The sequence below is a fragment of the Acinonyx jubatus genome, chromosome A1 (genome assembly GCF_027475565.1).
Source record: "Acinonyx jubatus isolate Ajub_Pintada_27869175 chromosome A1, VMU_Ajub_asm_v1.0, whole genome shotgun sequence".
NCBI lineage: Eukaryota > Metazoa > Chordata > Mammalia > Carnivora > Felidae > Acinonyx > Acinonyx jubatus.
The window spans coordinates 70,075,066-70,097,144 of NC_069380.1; the positions used below are offsets into that span (position 1 = coordinate 70,075,066).

General features: G+C 38.7%; 1 protein-coding gene across 8 annotated transcripts in view; it reads left to right on the plus strand.

The window, feature by feature from the left end:
- Positions 1-22,079, plus strand: part of PCCA (propionyl-CoA carboxylase subunit alpha) — a 404,001-nt gene that overhangs the window by 3,537 nt on the left and 378,385 nt on the right. For all 8 annotated transcript variants that reach the window (XM_027065165.2, XM_027065168.2, XM_053217534.1 and 5 more), the window contains exons 2-4: positions 11,348-11,425; positions 17,357-17,404; positions 17,511-17,579. In XM_027065165.2, the coding sequence (XP_026920966.1) occupies positions 11,348-11,425; positions 17,357-17,404; positions 17,511-17,579 (195 nt within the window). The remainder of the gene's footprint in view (positions 1-11,347; positions 11,426-17,356; positions 17,405-17,510; positions 17,580-22,079) is intronic.

The window sequence follows — 22,079 nt, forward strand, 5'->3', positions numbered from 1 at the left end:
TTGTTTGCTTTTAGGGTATATGTAGAGTTGACCTTTTAGTCTTGTTTTGTGTATCAGCACATTTTGTTTAAATACCCAGTTTTTTTTTTTTTTCTGTCTCCATTTTTCAGTGGCTCTAGGATGTTGGTTTTAGGGTGATTGTTACAGTGTATTGAACTTTTATATGCCTTATGTGGTTTCATGTTTTATCTCTCATCTGTATAGCAAGTAGGTAAAAAGTTGCAGTATTACAGACCAGGAAACAAATGTCAGCAGTGAAGTAACTTGCTTAAGGACACAGTTGATTGAGGCAGAATTTCAACCTTGGATGGTATGATTCCCAAACCTTGTTTTCACAGTTACAAATTGTCTCTCATTTAAGTGATGGTCTCATTATATGGTGCATTCACAGAACTTAAATGCTCAAGCTTTATGTTCCTTAAAATTCCAAGAATTTCTTTTCTAGTCTTGAAAAAGAATGTTTAAGCCTATCTGAATGCTTTAGAATTGCCAGGAGGTAAATCTTTCCAACATGCTGATAGATTTCTGACAATCATTTGGGAAGAAAATTTTCTAAGATAATTACAGAAACCAGTTCTGGCATGATAAAATGCTTATGGACATTTGTGTATTTATACATCTGCTTTTTGGGTTTTATTTCGTCAAGAGGTTCAGAACTGAGGAGTGATTGGTAAAATCCTTTTCTAAATAAGAGGGAAAGATGGGGGACAGTGTAATCAAAAGAGTGAGGGAAAAGGCATTGTTTAAATGATTCCAAAAATTTTTAAAGATTTTATTTTTTTAAGTAATCTCTACACCCAATGTGGGACTTGAATTTATAACCTCGAGATTAAGAGTCTTATGCTCTACTGACTGAGCCAACCCTTAAATGATTCCTATTTTTTAAAAGATGTGGGTAAATGGGAGAATAGGGACGAAAAAGGAAATTTGAGAAGGAAACATATTTTGGGGGTAGAAACAATGTTTCCTTTTAGGTAACCTGAGTTAGATGACTACAAGAGTCATGTTGAGTTGGTGGGAAATAAGAGGGAAATTGGTGGCAGGTTTTTGGGTGATCTAAGGTAGAAGTTGGATGTGAACTCTGCAGGATATAGTAAGTTAATACTTAACTGAATACTCCATCTTTTTAAATTTATTTATTTTTTTGTTTTAGAGCATGAGCGGGGCAGAGGAAGAGAGAATCTTAAGCAGGCTCCACACTCAGCGGGGCTCGATCCCACAACACTGGGGTCATAATCTGAGCCCAAATCAAGAGTTGGATGCTCAATCGGCTGAGCCACCCAGACGCCCCAAGAATACTCCCATCTTATTGCCCTAAATTCAGATTTGAAAAAAAGATGAAGAGACAGGAGGATTTAGAGGAATGGTTTGAGAGGAGTCAGTATAGTTCGTTCGTTCATCTAGAGATGTAGTTCTCTGTCCCTTCAAAGAGTGTTTGTGGAGCATCTGTGAAGTGCCTGCTACTATGATATGTACTGAGGAGATCAAAAGAAACTAAAACATGTTCCCTCACCGTGTCCCTGGTGTAGAGAGGTCAAGGAATAAAAATAAAAGACTGAAGGAAGAATTTGATAAGGTCTTTAGTCTTTAATGATAGTGATTTCAGTAGTGTGGTATATTCTTATATATAGAAATATTGCTTTGTTTTGAAGATACCTTCCAGTAGTTGGAGCAAATACATACTGTTTTGAAAAATCAGGGTGTTGTATGATTTAAAAAAATTATTTATTTTAAATTCCTACTGACATTTTTATAAAAAAAAAAGACAAACTGTGATGGGGTCAGTATTAATAAGATAAAAATAAAAGTGAATTTCAAAAATGTTGGAAAATATAGTTTTCAGGCTTATAATTTCAGTCAGGAAAACTAATAGAGCATCCGTGGGACACAGCTGGTGGCTTAAAACCACACTTCTTTGTTCCTTCACAGTTATGGAGGCTAGAAGTTGGAAATCAAGATGTTGGCAAGGCCATGCTCGCTCTGAAGGCTCCAGTGAAGAATGCCTCCTTGTCTCTGGGCTTCTCGTAGCTCCAGGCATCCCTTACCTTGTGGCTGCAAGTCTCTGCCTGTGTCCTCACATGGCCTTCCCTTCCTTTTCCCTGTGTGTACTCTCCTCTTCTTTCTTTTCTAAGGGCACTTGTCTTTGGATTTAGGGCCGTGACCAGGATCCAGGATGATCCCATCTGGAAATATATCACCAAAGACCCTTTTTCCAGAAGAGGTCATAGCCACAAGTTCTAAGATATGGACACACAATTTTGGAGGCCACCATTCAATGTGCTACACCTGCTATGTGCCAGGTGCTGTTTAATGCTGGGGTATAACGGTGAACGTCTCTGCCTTCAGTGTGGTTATATCCAGGTAGAGCACACTGACTGTGTTCACAGAAATAGAGAAGTTCAGGGTTGCCTGCGTAGCTCAGCCAGTTAAGCATCTGACCTTGGCTCAGGTCATGATCTCACTGTTCGTGAGCTCGAGCCCCACTCCAGGCTCCACGCTCTCTCTCCCTTTCTCTGCCCCTTGCTCACCCACGCTCTCTCTCAAAAATAAAAAAAATAAAAATAAAAAAGAAATAAAAAAGAAACAGGTAAGTTCAAAGAGCAGGAAGTGCTCTGAAAGGAGAAAAATAGAGTGGCGGTGGTATTGAGAACTGCTAACCTAAAAAAAAACAGGGGCACATTTCTGAGCATGTGGCATTTGAACAGGAAAGTGACTCAGATTGCCACGTGACAATCTAGGGGACTAGCAATCCAAAGGAAGGCCAAGCAAAAGCTCTGAGTTGCGATCGATCGTATTTGGTATAGTCAAGGGATGGGTGTGGCCAGTGTGGCTGGAGGGGATCAATGACGCAAGAGTGCTAGGAGATGTGGTAGGTAGGCCAGTCATATAGGGGCTTGTATGTGCAATTTATCCTAATCGTGAGAGTCCCTTGGAAGATTTTGAGCAAACTGGATCCATGTTTTGGAAAGACCATTCTGAATGCTATGTGGAGAATGTCCTAGTGGAGACTGGGGTGGGAAGAGTGGCATCAAGGAGACCAGTTAGGAGGCCACTGTAGGAGTTCAACAGGAGAGGACGGTAGGGTGGTCGTGCTGGAGTTAGACCTGGTAAGACTTGGGATATATTTTAGAACTAGAGCCAGTAGTATTTACTGTCGGGTTCAAAGGGAGATGTAAGCAAAGAGTGGAATCAAGGATCCCTGAAAGGAAGGCACAAAAAGCTGCCGCATATTGTAGGATTCCATATATATGAAATGTCCAGAATAGGTAGATGCCTAGACAGACGGCAGACTAGCAGGTGCCAGGGGCTGGGGGTGGGGGCTGGTAGAAACTGCTAATAGCTAAGGGGTTTCTTTTTGAGGCAATGAAAAAATGTTCTGGAATCAGATTGGTGATGGTTCCACAACTTTGTGAATATACTAAAATACATAGTTGTGTACTTTAAAAGAATGAGTTTTATGGTATGTGAATTAAATCTCAATTTACAGGGGAGGGGGAAAGAGTGACTCTTAGGTCTACCTGAGCCCTTGGGTGGGATAGTCTTAGTGTTTTGGAACGCTGCAGCTTGGGGTGGAAGATGAAGACAGCAGTTTCCATTGAAATGATTTGATGGAATTTACAAAACACAGAGGGATGGTTGATCTTATTTGTTGTTTGTGGGGTGCTGGATGGCTGTGGAAAGTATTTTGAAACCATATTGTAGGGTTGATGATTCTAGGGTTGCTGCAAATGGCAAAGGAGGAAAAAAGCTGTATTCACATTTAATCATGAAACCACCTTCAAATGATTCTCGTTTCCACAGCTGGGGTTAACGAAGTTGCTCAAGGTCACACAAGAATTAAGTGGGAGATTCAGGATTCAAAGTCAAATCTACAGTGCTTTTATTATACCATATTAATAAACTTAGTAAAAAGAATAAAGGAGAAATTTATACATCTTGACATGAAAACTAGTTTGAACTCCCTAGTAGCCACGGAGAAGAGGGAAGCAGTAGGCTATTGACTGCATAGAATATGTAAAGAATATGTAAAAACAGGGGCACCTGGGTGGCTCAGTCGGTTGAGCGGTTGCCTTCCGCTCAGGTCATGACCTCGCGGTCCGTGAGTTTGAGCTCTGCGTTGGGCTCTGCGCCGACAGCTCAGAGCCTGGAGCCTGCTTCAGATTCTGGGTCTCCCTCTCTCTCTCCCCTCCTCTGTTCATGCTCTCTGTCTCAAAAAATAAATAAACATTTAAAAAAAATAAAAAACCCAATTAGTCGAATAAGTAAGTTTGATACTCATTTTACAAAAAAAATGCAGTCATCTTTCTTCCTATGTCATTGGTTGTCACTGATCTAGCACTTTGTGAAAGTTACAGTTGTGGAGAAACAGTTCTATTGGAGGTGGGATGGTTAGGTTTCCCAGAAGCCTGAAAGGCTGGTGGTCAACAGAAGAGTGAAGAAAGCAGGATAGAACAGGGGAAAAAAAGCTAAGCAAGGAAGGGGCCTCAGCTGGAGACTAGCTTTAGTCTCACCGAATAGGGGAGCTCTGAAGCAGTGATTCTTAAAGTGGGGACTCAGTCTGTAGCAGAAGTAGCATTACCTGGGAACCTGTAGAAATGCAAAATTTTCAGTTGTCCCCCAGAGTGGCCAATTAGAAGCTGGGGATGGAGCCCAGCAATGTTTTCACAAGCCCTCCAGGTGATGCTGATACACAAGAAAGTTAGAGAAGCACCGCTGTAAATTAGCGCTGTTCAATAGAATGTTATGTGAGCTGCAAATGTAGTTTTCTAGCACTCACATTAAGAAAATAAAACAAGATGAAATTAATATTAGTGTATTTTATTTAACTCAGTATATTCAAAATATTTTAACATATAAATTAAAAAAATTATTGAAGTCTTTTGCATTGTTTGGGTATTAAGTCTTCACATCTGGTGTGTATTTTATACTTGGAGCACATCAGAATTTGGACTGGTGCATTTCAAGTGTTCAGTATGTGGCTGGTGGCTGCCATATTGGACAGCCAGTTCTTAATAACCAGAGCACCCTACTGAATTGGTCACACTTTGAGGTGAGTGGGGATGGCCTTTTGTACACCCTTGTTAGTCAGTCATTGGCTGTGGGCTGAGAGAGGGGCAGCTCCCGGTCTTAACGGAGAACTCCTGTCTGGTTAAGGCAAGTGGGTCAGTCCAGGGAGCAGGTGTGAGTTGTGAGTGGTCAACACAGCAGCTGGGGAAGCCCTGCTGACTGCTGAAGAGGCTCTGGAGGGGCCCTGGCAACATCTGCTACAGGCGGGATGGGAAGAATGGCCTGAGAGGGGAGCTGGGTAGAATGATGACAAAGTTTAGAGTTGATGTATGCAGTTTCCTGGTGCTCTAACTCACTGTGGAGGCATAGCCAGAGATCTTGAGGTTTGATCACCTCTCAAATACCAGGTATTCAGCCTCGCTTTTGACGGAAGGTCAGACTGTAGAAGATTGGGCTGGCTAGTGAGGTCCCAAAGACTAAATAGTTCATGTCTGTTTTGAAGAAAAAGCTGTGCTTAAGTGAAAAAGCCTGACTTACGTGTTTTTGGAGGTCGTTCCCAGGTCGCCCTGGGGCTGTTACAATGCTGCAGTTAAATACTAAGCGAGGCTGCTCAGCTCCTTGTGAAACATGGAGAGGAACTTCTCTTGGAGATTTTGAAGCTGAAGCATTAGCTAATGTTGACTTTCACCTTGGTAAGATCACTTTATGGCTCTGTTAATCCCTGGTCTTGAGGATAGCTGCTACTTTGAAGCAGAATGCATCCTAATCATGAATTAGCCTGTTAACAGATTTTAGTATTATCCATTTGAATGCTGCTGTGGATGTGTTAAGCATAATGATAGTTTTGATTTTTACACTAGCGTTTGGTTTTAAACTAGTGTTTATGTTTCTTTCTTTCTTTTTTTTTTTTTTGAGATAACTGCTAGTGGATTTACCAGTTTCGGCTGCCACATGAGGTCATGTCCAGAATGTGAAAGTAGGTGCTGTGTTAGAAACACATATTTGTTTCCCTGTTTGCAACGGCTGGAAAGCTTGTATGCAGTTTGTTGAAAAGCTATAGCCTTTGTCGTCCCCCCCCCCCCGCACCCCCCCTTTTTTTTTCTTTTGGTTAACAATTATTATGTACTTTCTAGAACATGCAAATCTGAGTCTGGACCAGAGCTCCTGATTATTACAACCCTAATGGTAACTCCCAAAGGAAGGGTCTGGTACAATTTTAAGAAGGGAACAGCTGTATAATTGGATTTAGTTATTGTGTAATAATCTGTTACATTTTGTTGGTGCTTTACAGTTTGTAAAGGTTCGTGTGATCCTTTCAACAACTGTAGGGTATCTCTACATTTTACTAAAAGAAACAAAGTCCAGAGAGATGATTTGCTTGGTGGTGCATGACTACGAAGCAGTGGATCTAAGTGCTGACCCAGGTCTTGTGACCCTGAAGGTTCTGCTACTTGCCATGTGCCACACTGTTAGCAGATATTTCTTTTCCACATGTGGAAATCTTTATCTTGTAGAAGAGAACCAATGGTAAGAGGTTGTTGGGAAGTCATTTTGTATACACTGACCTTTCTCCTCTTGGCTGTGATAGGCTAAATAGTCTTTATAATTGGAGTTGATTCAGGTGTTTCCCTTGAACTTCTGTTTTTAGGAAGTACCTTAAAAAACTTTGGATGGAGCTTGTAGCCAGTTTGTTATATGCTTAATAAAAGTAATGAATTAAAATTCTGTGTAGAGGTGCAAATTAAGCAGATTTCTCCTAACTATTCTCTGTATTTAAAAAAAGAAATTTTAGGGGTGCCCAGATGGCTCAGTTGGTTAAGCTTAGTCTGACTCTTGATTTTGGTTCAGGTCATGATCTCATGGTTGTGAGATAGAGCTGGGTGTTGGGCTCTGCGCTGGGCTTGGAGACTGCTTAGGGCTCTCTCTTGTCCTCTGACCCTCCCTCTCATGCTCTTGTTCTCTTTTTCTCTCTCAAAAAAATAATAAATTTTAGGGGCTCCTGGCTGGCTCAGTTGGTGGAGCATGTGACTCCTAACCTTGGGGTCATGAGTTCTAGCCCCCGTTGGGTGTGGAGATTACTAGGAAACAAAATGATAAAAGAAATTTCATGTTGTATCTCTACAAAAATTATCTGATTTTTGACCTGTATTTTTTATAACTTTGATCTTCCATAAAGGTCTCCCAGGAGTGAACAGGAACAGAGAAAGGCCAACTATAAACCAGTTCAGACCCTGGTTTCTTCTTTATAGTTCTGCTCTTCTAGTTTTGCTTGGACCAGTTGTACTTCTAGTTACTTGGCTAACCAGGGGAATCCATGTTTTTTTGAAATTTTGGGACACGTTATCACAAATTCAAATGTGTAAAAGCTATATGCTTTTTTTTTTTTTTTTAATACTGGTGGTAAAATAGTCTGAGGTCTTCAGAATCAGGTATTTTAAATAGTAATAAAAAGATTCCAAAACACCAGTTTGATCAATTAAGTATAGTGCTACAGCTTCTACATTTTGGCCAGATGTAACTTGTAATAGAGTGGATTTAGTTTTAAGAAGTGTGTGGCATAGACTTTTTTTTTAAGCGTAGGCTTTTTTTTTTTTTTTTTTAAGGTTTGTTCATTTTTGAGAGAGAGAGGGAGTGTGTGTGCTTGTGCAAGCGGAGGGGGGTGCAGAGAGAGGGGATAGAGTATCTGAAGTGAGTTTTGTGCTGACTGCAGAGTGCCTAATGTGGGGCTGGAACTATGAACCATGAGATCATGACCTGGGCCAAAGTCAGTCACTTAACCTACTGAGCCACCCAGTGGGCACCCAGGTGCCCCTGGCATAGATGTTTTCTATTTTAGTTTTAGGTTACTGATAGTTTCACTGGAAGTAAATATAGCATAATTGAGTCAGCGCCCCCAAACAGTGGTCAGAGCCTGGCGACTTGAGATTTCTGAGTGGTTTGGGGATAGAAACTCTTACTTTTGGGGCAAGTTTAGCTTATTCCTCATGGGCTCATCTAATTAGGTAGAGTCTGGAGGTTTTTATTCCCAGAAGTAGCCTGGAAACTTAGTGCATTAATTCATACTGATTAAAATTTATGAAATCAGCTCGATTTACACCAAGTAGGTCTGTATGTTTGTTAGTTACTCTGAGTGTAGTAGTAGTTCAGCAGTGAGATCTGGGTCACCGCCTTGCGTGGCCTCACAGGCTTACATGTTGACTTTGGATCGAGTGCATATCCTCCCATGATCATGAGAAGCTTGTACACATTAGATACCCCTCTACTATGTAAGCTCTTGTTTTTTTGATAACTGGGGTTTAGGTTTGTAAGGGACCTTAAAGAAAAGTCATCCAGACTTTCATTTCTTAGCAGATGGGTTAGAGTGGTTTGCTCAAGTCCTAGAGTTAGGGTTAGAATTCAGGTTTCTTGATTTTCTTTCCCATAGTTCTTTGCTGGGTGGTAGGGTGCTTTTTAAAGTATTCCCCTCCCCAGACATAAACATCGCTGTTGTTCTCACTCTTCATAGGTAATTAGAATACCTAAAATGTCCATCCCAGGTTGTGTTTTTTTGTCTGCAAGATGCACATTTGTCATCAGGAATCCGTTACAGCCTTTATTTGTTAGTGATTAAAGACACACATATGATTTTGTCTTTTATAAAAAGATCATGTTGACCTGTTAATGCAGCAGACCACTATGTGCCTTACAATATTAGGGAGAATTTGTAAAAATGTCAACTATTTTGTTGTTACATTTTATAAAATGGATAGGAAGCTTGCATGTTATTTATTTTGTGTAAATACCCTAGTGCTGGTTTGCAGCAGAATGAGAAATTTCCAGGGAGCTTTTGTTTTTCTTTATTCTTGGAATTTGTTTTCTTAGTTTTCTGCATGGGCTGGGGCTATAAACACAAGACCTGATTTTCTGGAGAAGTAGTATTACCTTTATCTTATTAAGTCTGATGTGGGACTAAAATTGCTAAATATAGCTGTTCTGCTGAAGGCAGTGGAAGACTGAATTTTTATTTGAATGCATAGAGTGGTGAGACCCTCCTGGTAAATTGTTGTTGTTTTTTCCCTCTTTTAATTGTATCTTTGCATAGACATTGGTGTTCACGTGGGAGGTGCCATTACTTTTTATTATCTCAAAATAAACTCCAGAATGCTTTGAATAGATCTGTGCTTAAATTTTGCAACCATTGCAACCTAGCCTAATGACTTTGGACAAATTAAAATTCTCAAGACTCTGTTCTCTCATTAAAATTGGGCCTAATACTCTTGAACTTACAGGGATGTCTGAAGGTATTTAAGAGTGAGTTTTGGTCTTTTAAAAAAAATTTTTTTTAAATGTTTGTTTATTTTTGAAGGAGAGAGAGACAGAGTGTGAGTGGGGGAGGGGCAGAGAGAGAGGGAGACAGAGAATCCGAAGCAGGCTCCAGGCTCCGAGCTGTCAGCACAGAGCCCGATGTGGGGCTCGAACTCACAAACTGTGAGATCATGACCTGAGCTGAAGTCGGACGCTCAGGTGCCCCAGTGTGTGCCTTTTTAAGACCAAAACTCGGGGCGCTTGGGTGGCTCAGCCGGTTAAGCGTCCGACTTGGGCTCAGGTCATGATCTCACAGTTTGTGAGTTCCAGCCCCACGTCGGGCTCTGTGCTGACAGCTTGGAGCCTGGAGCCTGCTACGGATTCTGTCTCCCTCTCTCTCTCTCTCAAAAATAAATAAGTAAATGTAAAAAAATAAAAAGCACACAGTATTAAGTGTGTTTTCCCAGTTTCCAACCAGTGTCTTCACTAGTCTTTTACTTTTTTTAAATTTGAGAGTGGGAGAGCACGAGTGAGTGTGTGCACAAGTTGGGGAGAGGGGCAAGGGGAGAGAGCGAGAATCCTAAGCAAGCTCCGTGCTCAGCTCAGCCCATTGTGGGGCTCAATCCTATGACGCTGGGATCATGACCCGACTCAAAATCAAGAGTTGGATGCTCAATGGACTGAGCCACCCGGGCACCCTGATTCACGAGTCTTTTACTTGATAGTGTGAACTTCATTTTTAAAGTGTCTTTCTTATTACCTTCACTTTTATATTAAGATTACATCTTGTAATTTAAGTCTTGGTGCTTTAAAAAAATTAGATCTTTGAGTTTATTTAAGAATGTTGGTATAAAAACATTTGCCTCTTATTAGCGTTGTCCTCTTAGAAAGTTCTGAGGGGTAGTGCCATTTGCTTTTCACTAGCCCCACTTTTTTTTTTTTTAATAGCTTTATCAATGACTACTGGGTAAATTGTTTTCTTAAACCTCAACTATACATTTTATTAGTGATGATTCTTAATGCTTTAAAGCCTTAAGAGAACATTTTTTTCCACATTTATAATAATGAATTAGAAGTCAACTTGATTATTAGTATTACCTTTTCACTGTACCTGTATGTTTTTCCTGTACCAGAAAAAGTAGACTAAGAAATCCCGTTCAAGACCTCAGCAAATAAAAAATTCTATTTGATTACTTTCTGGTCCTTGTGAAAATTGGAGCCCCTTGAAGGCCAAGACTCTTGTTTTATGTTTTATAAAGTTCTGTGTGGTATGTGACCTTATGATCCTGGCATGTCAGTGTGCATAATCAGACCTTTCTTTAAATTTTATTTGACCCATTGATCCTTTTAAGTTTTTAATTCCAGTTAACATACAGTATTATATTAGTTTCAGGTATAAAATATAGTGATTGTGATTGAACAGTTCTGTGCATCACTGATGCTTATCACAAGTGTACTCCTTAGTCCCCATCACCTATTTAATTCCTCTCCTCCCTGGTAACATCAGCTCTCTATAATCAAGATTGACCCATCAGTCAGAGAAAGACAAATATCATATGACTTCACTCATGAGGACTTTAAGGTACAACACAGATGAACATAAGGGAAGGGAAGCAAAAATAATATACAAACAGGGGGACAAAACAGAAGAGACTCTTAAATGTAGAGAACAGAGGGTTGCTGGAGGGGTTGTGGGAGGGGGGATGGGCTAAATGGGTAAGGGGCATTAAGGAATCTACTCCTGAAATCGTTGCACTATATGCTAACAAACTTGGATGTAAATAAAAAAAAAAAGTTGACCCATTGGCTCTTATTTTACTTTTCTGGAGATCATTCTGATGCCTTTGGTTTCTCTTGTGTGCCAAAGGGATCTGTCTGGTAGTTATGATTTACCTTCCAACCTTCCATAGTTAGGGCATGTGGCTTAGAACTACATGTATTGATAAAATATTTTAGGTAGATGCATACTGGAAGAATTACTCTGAAAAAATATTTTTAAAGCCCATTCAAGGATCTGTAATTTATTTCACCTTTTTTTTTTTTTTTTTTTTGGTAGCATGTCCCACACTACTCAAGACAGCACTTAATGGTGTCCCGTAGTCTCTGTTCAGCAGGATATGATTCTAATGAAAAAGTAAGTATTTAAAAAATACTGACTAGCAAAGTTATAATGGTTTTGCTTTCTTGTTTCCATGCTGTGTTCAGTGGACAGATTAAATATTAGCGCTTTATAATTACTACTCTAACATCATAGGTTTTATAGCTGCTCAATCTTTTTTCATTGTGGGCCACAACCTGAGTCTTAAATTTTGTGTTTGTACCTTTACCAGAAATTGAGTAAACTTGTAGTATGTTTCCTTTATTCAGCAGAATAACTAACATAGCATTCTTTCTTAAATTCTGGGTTATTTGAGAGATTTTGATTGAACTGATTTATTTTTCCATTTACTTAATATTTGTAGGATTAATTTTGAAGGCACCTTTGTGTATTGTAAATTTTGGGGCAAGGGAATTCCAGTTAAAATCCTGATATAGGATAATAGTTGAGGCTCGTAATAGAAAGGGCCTATAAGTGGTGATTAGAAAATGTCATTTTTTCTAATGACAATGACAATGAAGACCTCAAACAGGGCAGGAGAGTTTTAGTTAAGAAGAAGTGATTCAAGTTGAGAGTCAGGAAGGTAAAACTGATGAATGATTATTTGAGAACGAAATAGCTGAGGTATCTTCTAAATCATCTCTTGAAGTATACAAAACTACTCAAAAGAATTTGGAGGCTTGGAGAAAGGGTCTGTATCATTGCAGTTTAATAACAATGTGGACACAATTTGCAGGGTATATGTCATTTAAAATTTCCTAATAGCCACATTAAAAAAAAACTGAAGAAGTTAACTTTAATAGTATGTTTTAATTCTATATCTAAAGTGTTATTTCAGTACATAATATAAAAAGTATCAATGAGATACTTACTTTTTTTTTTTTTTTTTTTGGTACCAGATCTTCTAAATCCAAGTGTATAATTTACACTTCTGGCATCTCAGTTTGATTAGCCACATTTGAAGAGCTTAGTGCCAGTGGTTACTTGATTGGACTGCACTGGTCCAGATGAATTAGCTATGATAAACTCCCTTTTATGAAATAAATACATGGTTTAATATGAAAACTTTAGTATAGAAATTGGGGTGCATGTATGTATATTTCTGCACATGTGTTGAGTTCCAATCTAGAGGTAGTGAGCTGTCCTAACTGGGTACACATTCTAGGGAGTGGTTAGCTAGTATTTGTTCAAGAGGCCACATTCAAGAGTGGGGGAGACATAGAGTACTACCAAGTGTTCAGCTATCTTTCTCCCTGTTAACTTTGGTAGCCTTCCTCATTAGCATAATAGGTGTTAGAAGTGGGCTCTCATTGATGAAATTAGTGGTATGCAAGATATGTGTTCTGGCTGCTATTTAATAGAAATTCTTAGCCCCTGAATTAGAATAAAACAATCTAGTTGGCCTTTCATTCTTTATCTTTAAGGATAGAAACTAAGCTTGATCCCTAAATGAAGTGATCCTATGTGCAGCTCTTTGTTTGTCTGGAGGTTCTTGATAGAGTCTGACAGTGTAGCTGGCCAAATCAGAATATTGGTGTATTTACCTCAGGTGAACCTTTCATTCAGACTGTTGGAGCATTATACAATGAAGGAAGTTGAGACATCATTGAGCATTATTTGGTAGATTTTAAGATCTTTTTTATGCCTATTCATAAATGTATGTGTTGGTGGAGTTTGGTTTGAGGCTTCTTTTTGCCATAACCTCCTAATGAGCATACAGTAATAGCTGACTCACCCCCCACATTGGTGGCCATTGATAATTACTAAAAATAAACAAATGCGTATAACCTGGTTTAGGGAATTTATAGAGCTCTTCCCCCCACCTTGGAGTCCACTAAAGTACATATTTTGTTTTAAATGTCTGAAATCAGATCTGCTGCCTGCTATCTTTGTCTTCTTTGCTGTACCTTTGCTTTTAGGTAATTGTGGTGAAACTGTATAGTGTGTCAGTCATGTCATAATGTCCATGATGCTTGTTGACACCTAACGGTAGTATATAGGTTTTGTGTGTTAAGACCAAGTTGCAGGCTTGCCTTTCACTCCAGGGCTGCCTTTAATTGGGCCTTTCTACTTCTAGGAATTCTTGCTGTTGTCATAGCTATCATTAAATACTGCACTTTTTTGTTTTTTATTGTTCCTGTCCTGAGTGCAGATAGATCTGATTTTTTGGTAATACATATTTGCTAAATAAATTGATTCTCATCCGAACTTGTCATTGACTCCTTCATATTTTATCAGCAATTTCCATTAGGTTGAAATTAAACCAGGTAAAATTTAATCATTACGAAATGTACCATTTTTTTTTTTTTGACTTGAATTTTAACACATCGACTTGTCTCTGATACGTTCATAACAATAGGGAAGATTTAGTAATAATCTGCTTAGAAAAAGACCAGGAGGCTACTAAAGTAGGCCTTAAGTTAGTGTGTACCAGTGTAGTACCATATTGTGCCTGGCGTAACAAATGTGATCTTAGGTGTCACTGTTAATACAGTGTTTAAAGCTTGTACCATTATACTCCGATCATGTCACATTGTGGTATGTTTTGATATGAATACCTGCATGTGAGCTCTGGCTTTGCCCCTGTGAGTTTTAAGTGATTTAGGCAAGTGATTTGGCTTCATCAAGCCTTAATTTTCTCATTTGTAAATTGGGGATGTTCTCAGCTGACCTCATAGGACTATTCTGAGCCTTAAATGAGATATAGTGGACAGAAGGGATTTGTCCTGGTATATAGAAAGCATGTGCCCTAAATGTTAGCTGCTTAATATTAGTCTTAACAACTAGGTTTTGTACATTTGGAAACAGCCTCAAAATCCACAGATAGTAAATAACTGGGGTGTAAACTCAAGCCTGGTCTTCTCTAGTGAGGTGGTAGATTTACCCACTGTTCTGTACCACTTCTCAGAAGTGTTGGTAAGTGACTAGTCAGTGTGTGGAGTTCTGTGGTCATTCCTTCAACAAGTACCCAGGGGAACGGGCCAGCTCAGCCCTTCTCTTGGGCTGTGAATGGAGTGAAGTGTCCTTGGTGGTTTTAGACCCTGGCTATGAAGATCCAAGTATGGGTAGGAGAAAGAAGGAAGGAGGGATAGAGGATAGAATAAAAGGAGGTAACTTAAAACAAAAAATCTTCAGGAATTTCCATTGTGTTTCTTACCCTGGATGACCTCATTAGTAGTTAGAGAGCTGCTGCTGCGAAAGTCCGTGTCTCTCTCTCATGGTAGTTGAAAGCCCCTCTGTCTTCAGGATATAGGTTCCTGATTTAAAGATTTTTGTTCGTTTCCCTTAGAATATCTTCAGAGTGCCTCCTTATGTGTGGCTCTGCACCTATAGGATAAAGTCCAGTTCCTTAAATGGCATATAAGTCCTTTTAGCATCTGGCCTTTTTTACCCTAGCTTTGTTTGCTCCAGCTCCCCTGTACATATCTTGTGCTTGAGCTATATTAAAAATCCCTTGTTTTTCAGTGCTACTGTCTGCTTTCAATGTCACTGCCTTTGCCCTTGCTGTTCACTCTTCCTTCTCTGCACTGGCCACAGCCTCTTGGATGTAGCTGTGTTATGGCACTTACCACACTTTGTTGTCATACTGCCATATTGTACACAGAAGTTATCAAATGCACTTGATGTTTCCCTGTAATTTTTGATGCAGAGGGGAAGTTTTAAAGTCCGTGTAAATTTATTTGTATGTATTCTTTTACGTGCATAGCTTACCTGAAAGAATATATGTACAGGAAACTGGTAATAGCATTGCCTTTGGAGCAGAGACCTAGTTGTCTCTACAGTGTATCACCTTTTGTACCTTTTAAACCCTGAACCATATACATACATTTATTCAAAAGAATATCTTCTGTATGGAAGGTTAATTGATATGATCAGCTTTATTTAGCTTGTGCACTAATTGGTATTAACAGACCTGTATTAGGGTTCTGCAGAGAAAGAGAACCAGTAGGAGATGTATGTGGAGATCCACTGGCTCACACAGCTATGGAGGCCAAGTCTCACGATCTGCCATCTGCAAGCTGGAGACAGAGGAAAGCTGGTGATGTAATTCTAGTCCAGGTCCAAGGGCCTGAGAACCTGGGAGCCCATATGTCGGTAAGCCCCAGGGTAGGCCAAGGCTGTGTCCCTCTTGAATCAGGAAAGCAGGACAAATCCTCACCTCTACTTTTTGTTCTCTCAGGCCCTCAACGAATGGGATGATGCTCACCCACACTGGGGAGGGCAGTGTACTGGGCTGAGTCCCCTGATTCACATGCTCCTGTCCTCTAGAAACACTCTCACAGACACACCCAGAAATCATGTTTCATCTGGTCACCCTGGGGCCCAGTCAAGTTGCATGTAAAAGTAAAATTAGCCATCACAAGCCCTGAATAGAGAAGATGTGTCAGGTGCAGATAGTTGTTTTAATGTAGATTTTTCCCTGTTAGATAGGTTCACACTCCTAGATTTGTCACAGTGTGGTGTGTGGCCCAAAGGGGTGAATAACAATAGCTATAGCTAACACCTCTTGAGTATATATTATGTGCTAGGCACTATTCTAAACACTTTAAGGGTGTTAATTCATACTCTACAGCCTCTTGTGGCAGGTGCTATTATTACTCTCATTTTACATACCAGGAAATGAGGGTTGAGAAGGATGGCTTGCCCACATAAGAACACATGGTGGTGTTGGGCAATGTAGTTCCAGACTGGCTTTTAACTATTATTCTGCCATGCAGATAAAAATTAGAAGGAAGTTCTTAATCCCTATAATGTTATCATTGGTTATATGTCCTATAACAGTTGCTTATTGTGTAACTTCGTGTTTGTGTTGCTTTTATCAGATGTCATCTGTTTAATACTTATAAAAATGCACATTTTAAAATGCATTTCAAAGAGGTATAAAACATTTTTTTCTTTGTATATTGTCAGTGTTTAACAGGGATTTACCATGACCACTTAGGTATAGAATGGCCTATGATTTTGTAGTCTCAGGCTTGACGTGACATGAGGGTATTTTAAGGACCCATCTGCTCAAGGCTCTGAATGACCCAGGATATTATCAGATTAAGAGTTTACCAATTTTTGAGGCAGAGGCTTGTCTCAGTTTGCTAGAATAAGTGATGTGTGACATAAAGTTTAAACCAAGACTTTGAAAACCTTTTCCAACTCTGAGATTCTGTGACTCCCTGTCAGGTTAAAATATTGCTTTCAGTTATATGAGTACTTTAAAGATCATATATAGCTTTAACTTTCTTTTAGAAATATAACTAAGACTTTTTCTGTAGTTACATTCAACTTAACAACAATTCACTAACCCAGAAATAATTGTGTACTAAAAGATCTCCATATTACTTGTGTGTTTCTTTCAAAGGATTAGCCTGTACAATTTTAGAGTAGGAAGAGAACCTTATTAAATAGTTTCCTCTAGAAATGCCATCAGTTTATATGTGAAAGTGAAGATCTACAGAGATTGATTTGCCTCAAGTCAAATAGGTTATTGTTAGTGGCAAAGCTGGGCTTAGAATTGAAGTATCTAGGCCTACCCAGAATGGAGCTACTCTCTTATGAGGCCTTAGCTGCTTCAAATATGGTGGTTACTCAAACTTAACATAAATTCCCTGAATTTAGAATATACGTTATGAAGTAAGTGGTCAAACAATTCTGTCTAAAGTTTTTTAGTATTCAGAAATGTTATCTGAAGATTACCTTTTGGCAAGAGAATTTATAAATATCCCCTTAGTCCATTTAAGTACACCAAACCAAATCAGTTGATGCTTTAACAGACTAATTATAGGGCCGCATCCTACCAGATGAATTTAGTAGCAATCGGGTTATAGATGAACATACATGTAATATTTAGTACTACTCTAGGAAGTAATTTTTTTTTTTTTTTTTTAAGAATCCTGTCCAGTGTTGTGAGAAAACTTGTTTTCTGGTTCCAAAGTGAGAGTAACAATTTCTTATGTGTGTTTTTTCTCTCTTCAGACTTTTGATAAAATTCTTATTGCTAATAGAGGAGAAATTGCATGTAGGGTGAGTGGAATTTTAATCTTATTTTCCATTTTACTTTGTGAATTTTATTAAATCCCTTGAAATATGAATCTCTATTAATAGATAACATTGATATGTTTTAAAATAGGTTATTAAAACTTGCAAGAAGATGGGCATTAAGACAGTTGCCATCCACAGTGATGTTGATGCTAGTTCTGTAAGTATATTTTGCTTTATCTGAATGAAGACCTTATTTGGGGTATATTTAAAAGAAAAAAAAAAAAGCCTGGGTGACTCAGTCAGTTGAGCGTCTGACTTCAGATGGTCTTGCAGTTCGTGAGTTTGAGCCCTCCGTCGGGCTCTGTGCTGACAGCTCAGAGCCTGGAGTCTGCTTCAGATTCTGTATCTCTCTCTCTCTCCCCCTCCCCTGCTCATTCTCTACCTCTCTCTTTCTCTCAAAAATAAATAAATGTTAAAGTAAATAAATAAATAAAGGTAAAAGATGTAGGTTTTCTTCATTCTTGGCCTGAAAAGGGTATACACAATTAAAAAACAAAACACCTAATTACTGACTCTTGTATTAAGCAAAATGGAAGTATCATAATGTCTTTAATATGTGTCTTAATTTTTTTTTCCCCAGGGTTTTAAAAACCTGCATTAGGGTTTAAAAATTGCTTGACAGATTGCTGGTCACCAAGTAGATTTGGACAAAGCTTGAGAAAGATTCAAAGATTATTGTAATGTTTATATCATGCTGCATTAGGAAAGCACATTTTCCCACAGCTGAATTCCAGTATCACTAAGGGAATGCTATAATTGTTTAATTTTCCTAAATGCTGTATCGTGTTTGGCTGAAAGGTTGATGAATGAAAGATACACTAATACTAATTGGACATGAACAAAAGGAATAACATAAAGCCGTGAATGATTTTATTGGGGATTTTTACCACAGCAGGCATTTTTAGCAGTAATAAACTATGAAGGAATAGAAAAAAAACTCCTGAGAAAAGAATGTAAATTATTAGAACTTTAGGGGATGAAATTTAAGTAGTGGTACTTTACGTTACTGTTTTTCATTCTTTTACACTACTTTTGATAACAGGACCTATTGGTGATGTCAGTTTTTATTATACAGAAAGATAATACAGAGGATTTTCATTGTTTGTGATTTCTTACCTAGAAATGTGTTGTTCATTCTGCTTTATTGCGACTGACTTCCTTTAAAAAAACAAAACAAAACAAAAAAAGAGAAGCCATTACAAGCTATTCTAATTTCCTGAAAATAAAGGTTAAGTATCTTATCTAGTTTACTTGACAGATACATTTAAAAAGGCGAAAGATTTATGCGATCTGAAGAGAAACCAGAGTATTGACAGATACATTTAAAATAGTCCTCTTCTACTTAAAAAAGAAATTAAATAAATTTATTTTACATATGTGGTTTTTTTTTTTAATATTGGTTTCTGGCCTCTTTACTAATAATTTGTTTTAACTGATAGTTTCAATAGTAGTTTATATTCCTTACAAGATATCTATGAAATAATGAGAAAACTATTACTTTAATTTGTTTCTTGGTTGGTAAACTAAGACATTTATCAGTAGCAAACTCTTAGAAAAAAGTTTGTGTTACCATCAGGCTAGTAATAGATTTAAAATTTTCTCTTGTCTTGTGTTCATTTTCAGTGTATTAGGTCAGGAGGTGTTTTTCACTCATGCATAAATTGGGAGACAAAATGGACACTGTTTTTATATCAAGTCTTATAGTAAACTTTAACTTACTTTTCTCATATCAAGATATAGTTCTGTATCCTGTGTTGTCATGAAGGTGACTGTTGGCATGCATGGTCCAAAATTATTTGCATTTTGATTTTTTTCATATGTTTGTATTTCAGTGTTGGTATTATAGTTCCCAACAGCACGACTGCTTTTTCCCATTCTTAATTTTCTAGCTTTGTGTTCTTGTTAGGTAGAAGCTTTGCAGGAGCAATTTGCATTGCGGGTACAGCCCCTGCCTTGGAGAAAGGCTGCCGGGATGGTATGGTACAAACCTTGTAGGGTCAGAAACTCCTCCCAACCTGTGGGGGGAGTTTCCCAACTGACTGGAAGCAGCCTCCATTAGAGACCATCCCACACTGTCTGTCTCAGCTCCTCCCAGCCCAGAGAGAACCAATACTATCCAATCCCAAAACAACGTAGGAGCCAGCTCTCCCACCTTGAGAGTGTACTTCCGATTTAATAAACTGCTTTGCACTTGCTACTTTCCTTCTGGCTGTCTTTATTCGAGTGTGGATCCTCACGTAAATCTTCTCATGGGGAATCAAGAGACTGAGGCCTCCATTCACACAACCCAGACTCTCCCATAACATTTTGATCTAGAGGTACACTGTCACTTTCCAGCCTTTGAAAAAAATGGTTTCAGAAGAGTTGGTCAGAGTTTTAAGATGGTCCTTCATATCCTTCTAAAGCAGAGATGGTAGTTTTACATTTTAAAGACTTTTAGTCCCTTTTTGCTGAAAGTGGAAATGAGCCTACCAGAGATTATAATACATAATTTAGAATAAGATTTCCTAGGGCCCACAGTGGAGGCAAGGCATGATCAGTCAAAACTTCCTCTTAGTGTGACCTACCTTAAGCCCTTTTCTAGAAAGATACTATTTAGGATAATAATGATAGTTAGAATGTTCAAAGTTTAGTTTAGGCCTTAGCACTAGAACCAAATCTATTTGCTTTCTGCATCTCAAGAAAGCCAAAAGGGTGAATTCCTCTAACGGTTTTTTGCTTCCTTAACATGTGACCAAAAAGATGATCATTGTATCCAATGAGCTTTACAATATGGGTAATATGAACAAGTCTTGCTACTTAGATGTATTGTTAACATTGCAATATTTATTTTCAACAGGTGAGCATTAAATTTTTTTTTAATGTTTATTTTTGAGCAAGAGAAAGAGAAGGAGACAGAGTGTGAGTGGGAAAGAGCAGAGAGAGAGGGAGGGAGACACAGAATCCAAAGTATGCCCAGGCTCTGGGCCATTAGGGCAGAGCCTGACACAGGACTCGAGCTCATGATCCATGAGATCATGACCTGAGCTGAAGTCGGACGTTTAACTGACTGAGCCACCCAGGCACCCCAGGAGGTGAGCATTTTAAATGTAATTTGGAGTAAAAAATATCTTATATGCTTTATGTTAATTTCATAAATGGAAATGTAAATATTGCAGTAGGAAAATACAACAGTTGATTTTTTTTTTTTAATGTTTATTTTTGAGAGGGAGACAGTGTGTGGGGGGGAGGGGCAGAGAGAGAGAGGCACACACAGAATCTGAAGCAGGCTTCAGGCTCTGAGCCGTCAGCATGGGGCCTGACATGGGGCTTGAACCCACAAACCGTGAGATCATGACCTGAGCCGAAGTTGGACGCTCAACTGACTGAGCCACCCAGGCACCCCAACAGTTGATTGTTTTTAAATGGCAAGTTAATATTTTTCACAGCTAAGTTTTGACACTTAAGCAGGGAGAAAAGGCTAACGGTTTACTACAACTATTAAGTGATAAGTCCTATAAAGAAAACGACCTACCTTATAAATGATGTGTAATGGAAAAAAATTGGCTTTTTAAAGATGATTATGCAGTTTTTCCATTGGTCTCCTTTCCCCCATCCTGTTCTTCAAAATTGTCTTCACTATTCTTGTCTTTTTGTTCTTCCATGTGATTTTTAGGATAAGCTTGCTTACCAAATTAGACACATCCACCCACCAGTTTTTAGCTATTGTGAACAAGACTTCTTTAATAATCTAGTACAAATCTTTATGTAAACATATACTTTGATTTGTCTAAATACCTAGGAGTGGAATTACTTGGTCATCAGGTAGATGAGAGGCAAAGCAACTTTTTCCTGTATGAATAGTAAATCTCTGTCTGGGGAGTAAATAAATATATTTTAGACTTTGCAGATCACATGTTCTGCTACTTTTACTTATATATACATACATATGACTCTTTAGAAATGTAAAAACCATTTTTAACTTGCAGGCTATAAAATAACTGTCCTTAGATTGGATTTGGCCTGTGGGTGGGTGGTATTTTGTTGACTCCTGGCATTAATAGATGCATATTTAACTGTAAGAAGCTGCCACGGGTGCCTGGGTGGCTCAGTTGGTTAAGTCTGGTTCTCGATTTCGGCTCTGGTCATGATCTTGTGGTTTGTGAGATTGAGCCCCATGTTGAGCTCTGCACTGACAGCATACATCCTGCTTGGGATTCATTCATTCTCTCTCTCCCTCTCTCCCTCCCTCCCTCCCTCCCTCCCTCCCTCCCCTTCTCCCTGTCCCTCTCCCTCTCTCCCCCTTACCCCCTCTCAAAATAAATAAACTTAAAAAATAAGTGTTAGAAGCTGCCAAATAGTTGTTCTGTATGACTCTGCCACATTTTGCTCTCACCAGTAATGTACGAACGTTCATGTTGCTCTGCGTCCTTGCCTGGACTTGATCTCAGCAGTCCTTCTGATTTTGGCTATTCTGTTGGTGTTCACATGTTATCTTATTGTAGTTTTAATTTAAATTCTCTGATGAATATTGATGATGAGTACCTTTTCATATTAGTGGCCATTTATATTCTTAAGTGTTCAGACATAAAATTGGAAGAGCAAGTACAGTGAGTGCTTATACCTTTTGCTTGGACTCACCAGTTAACATTTGGACACATTTGCTTATAACTATGTC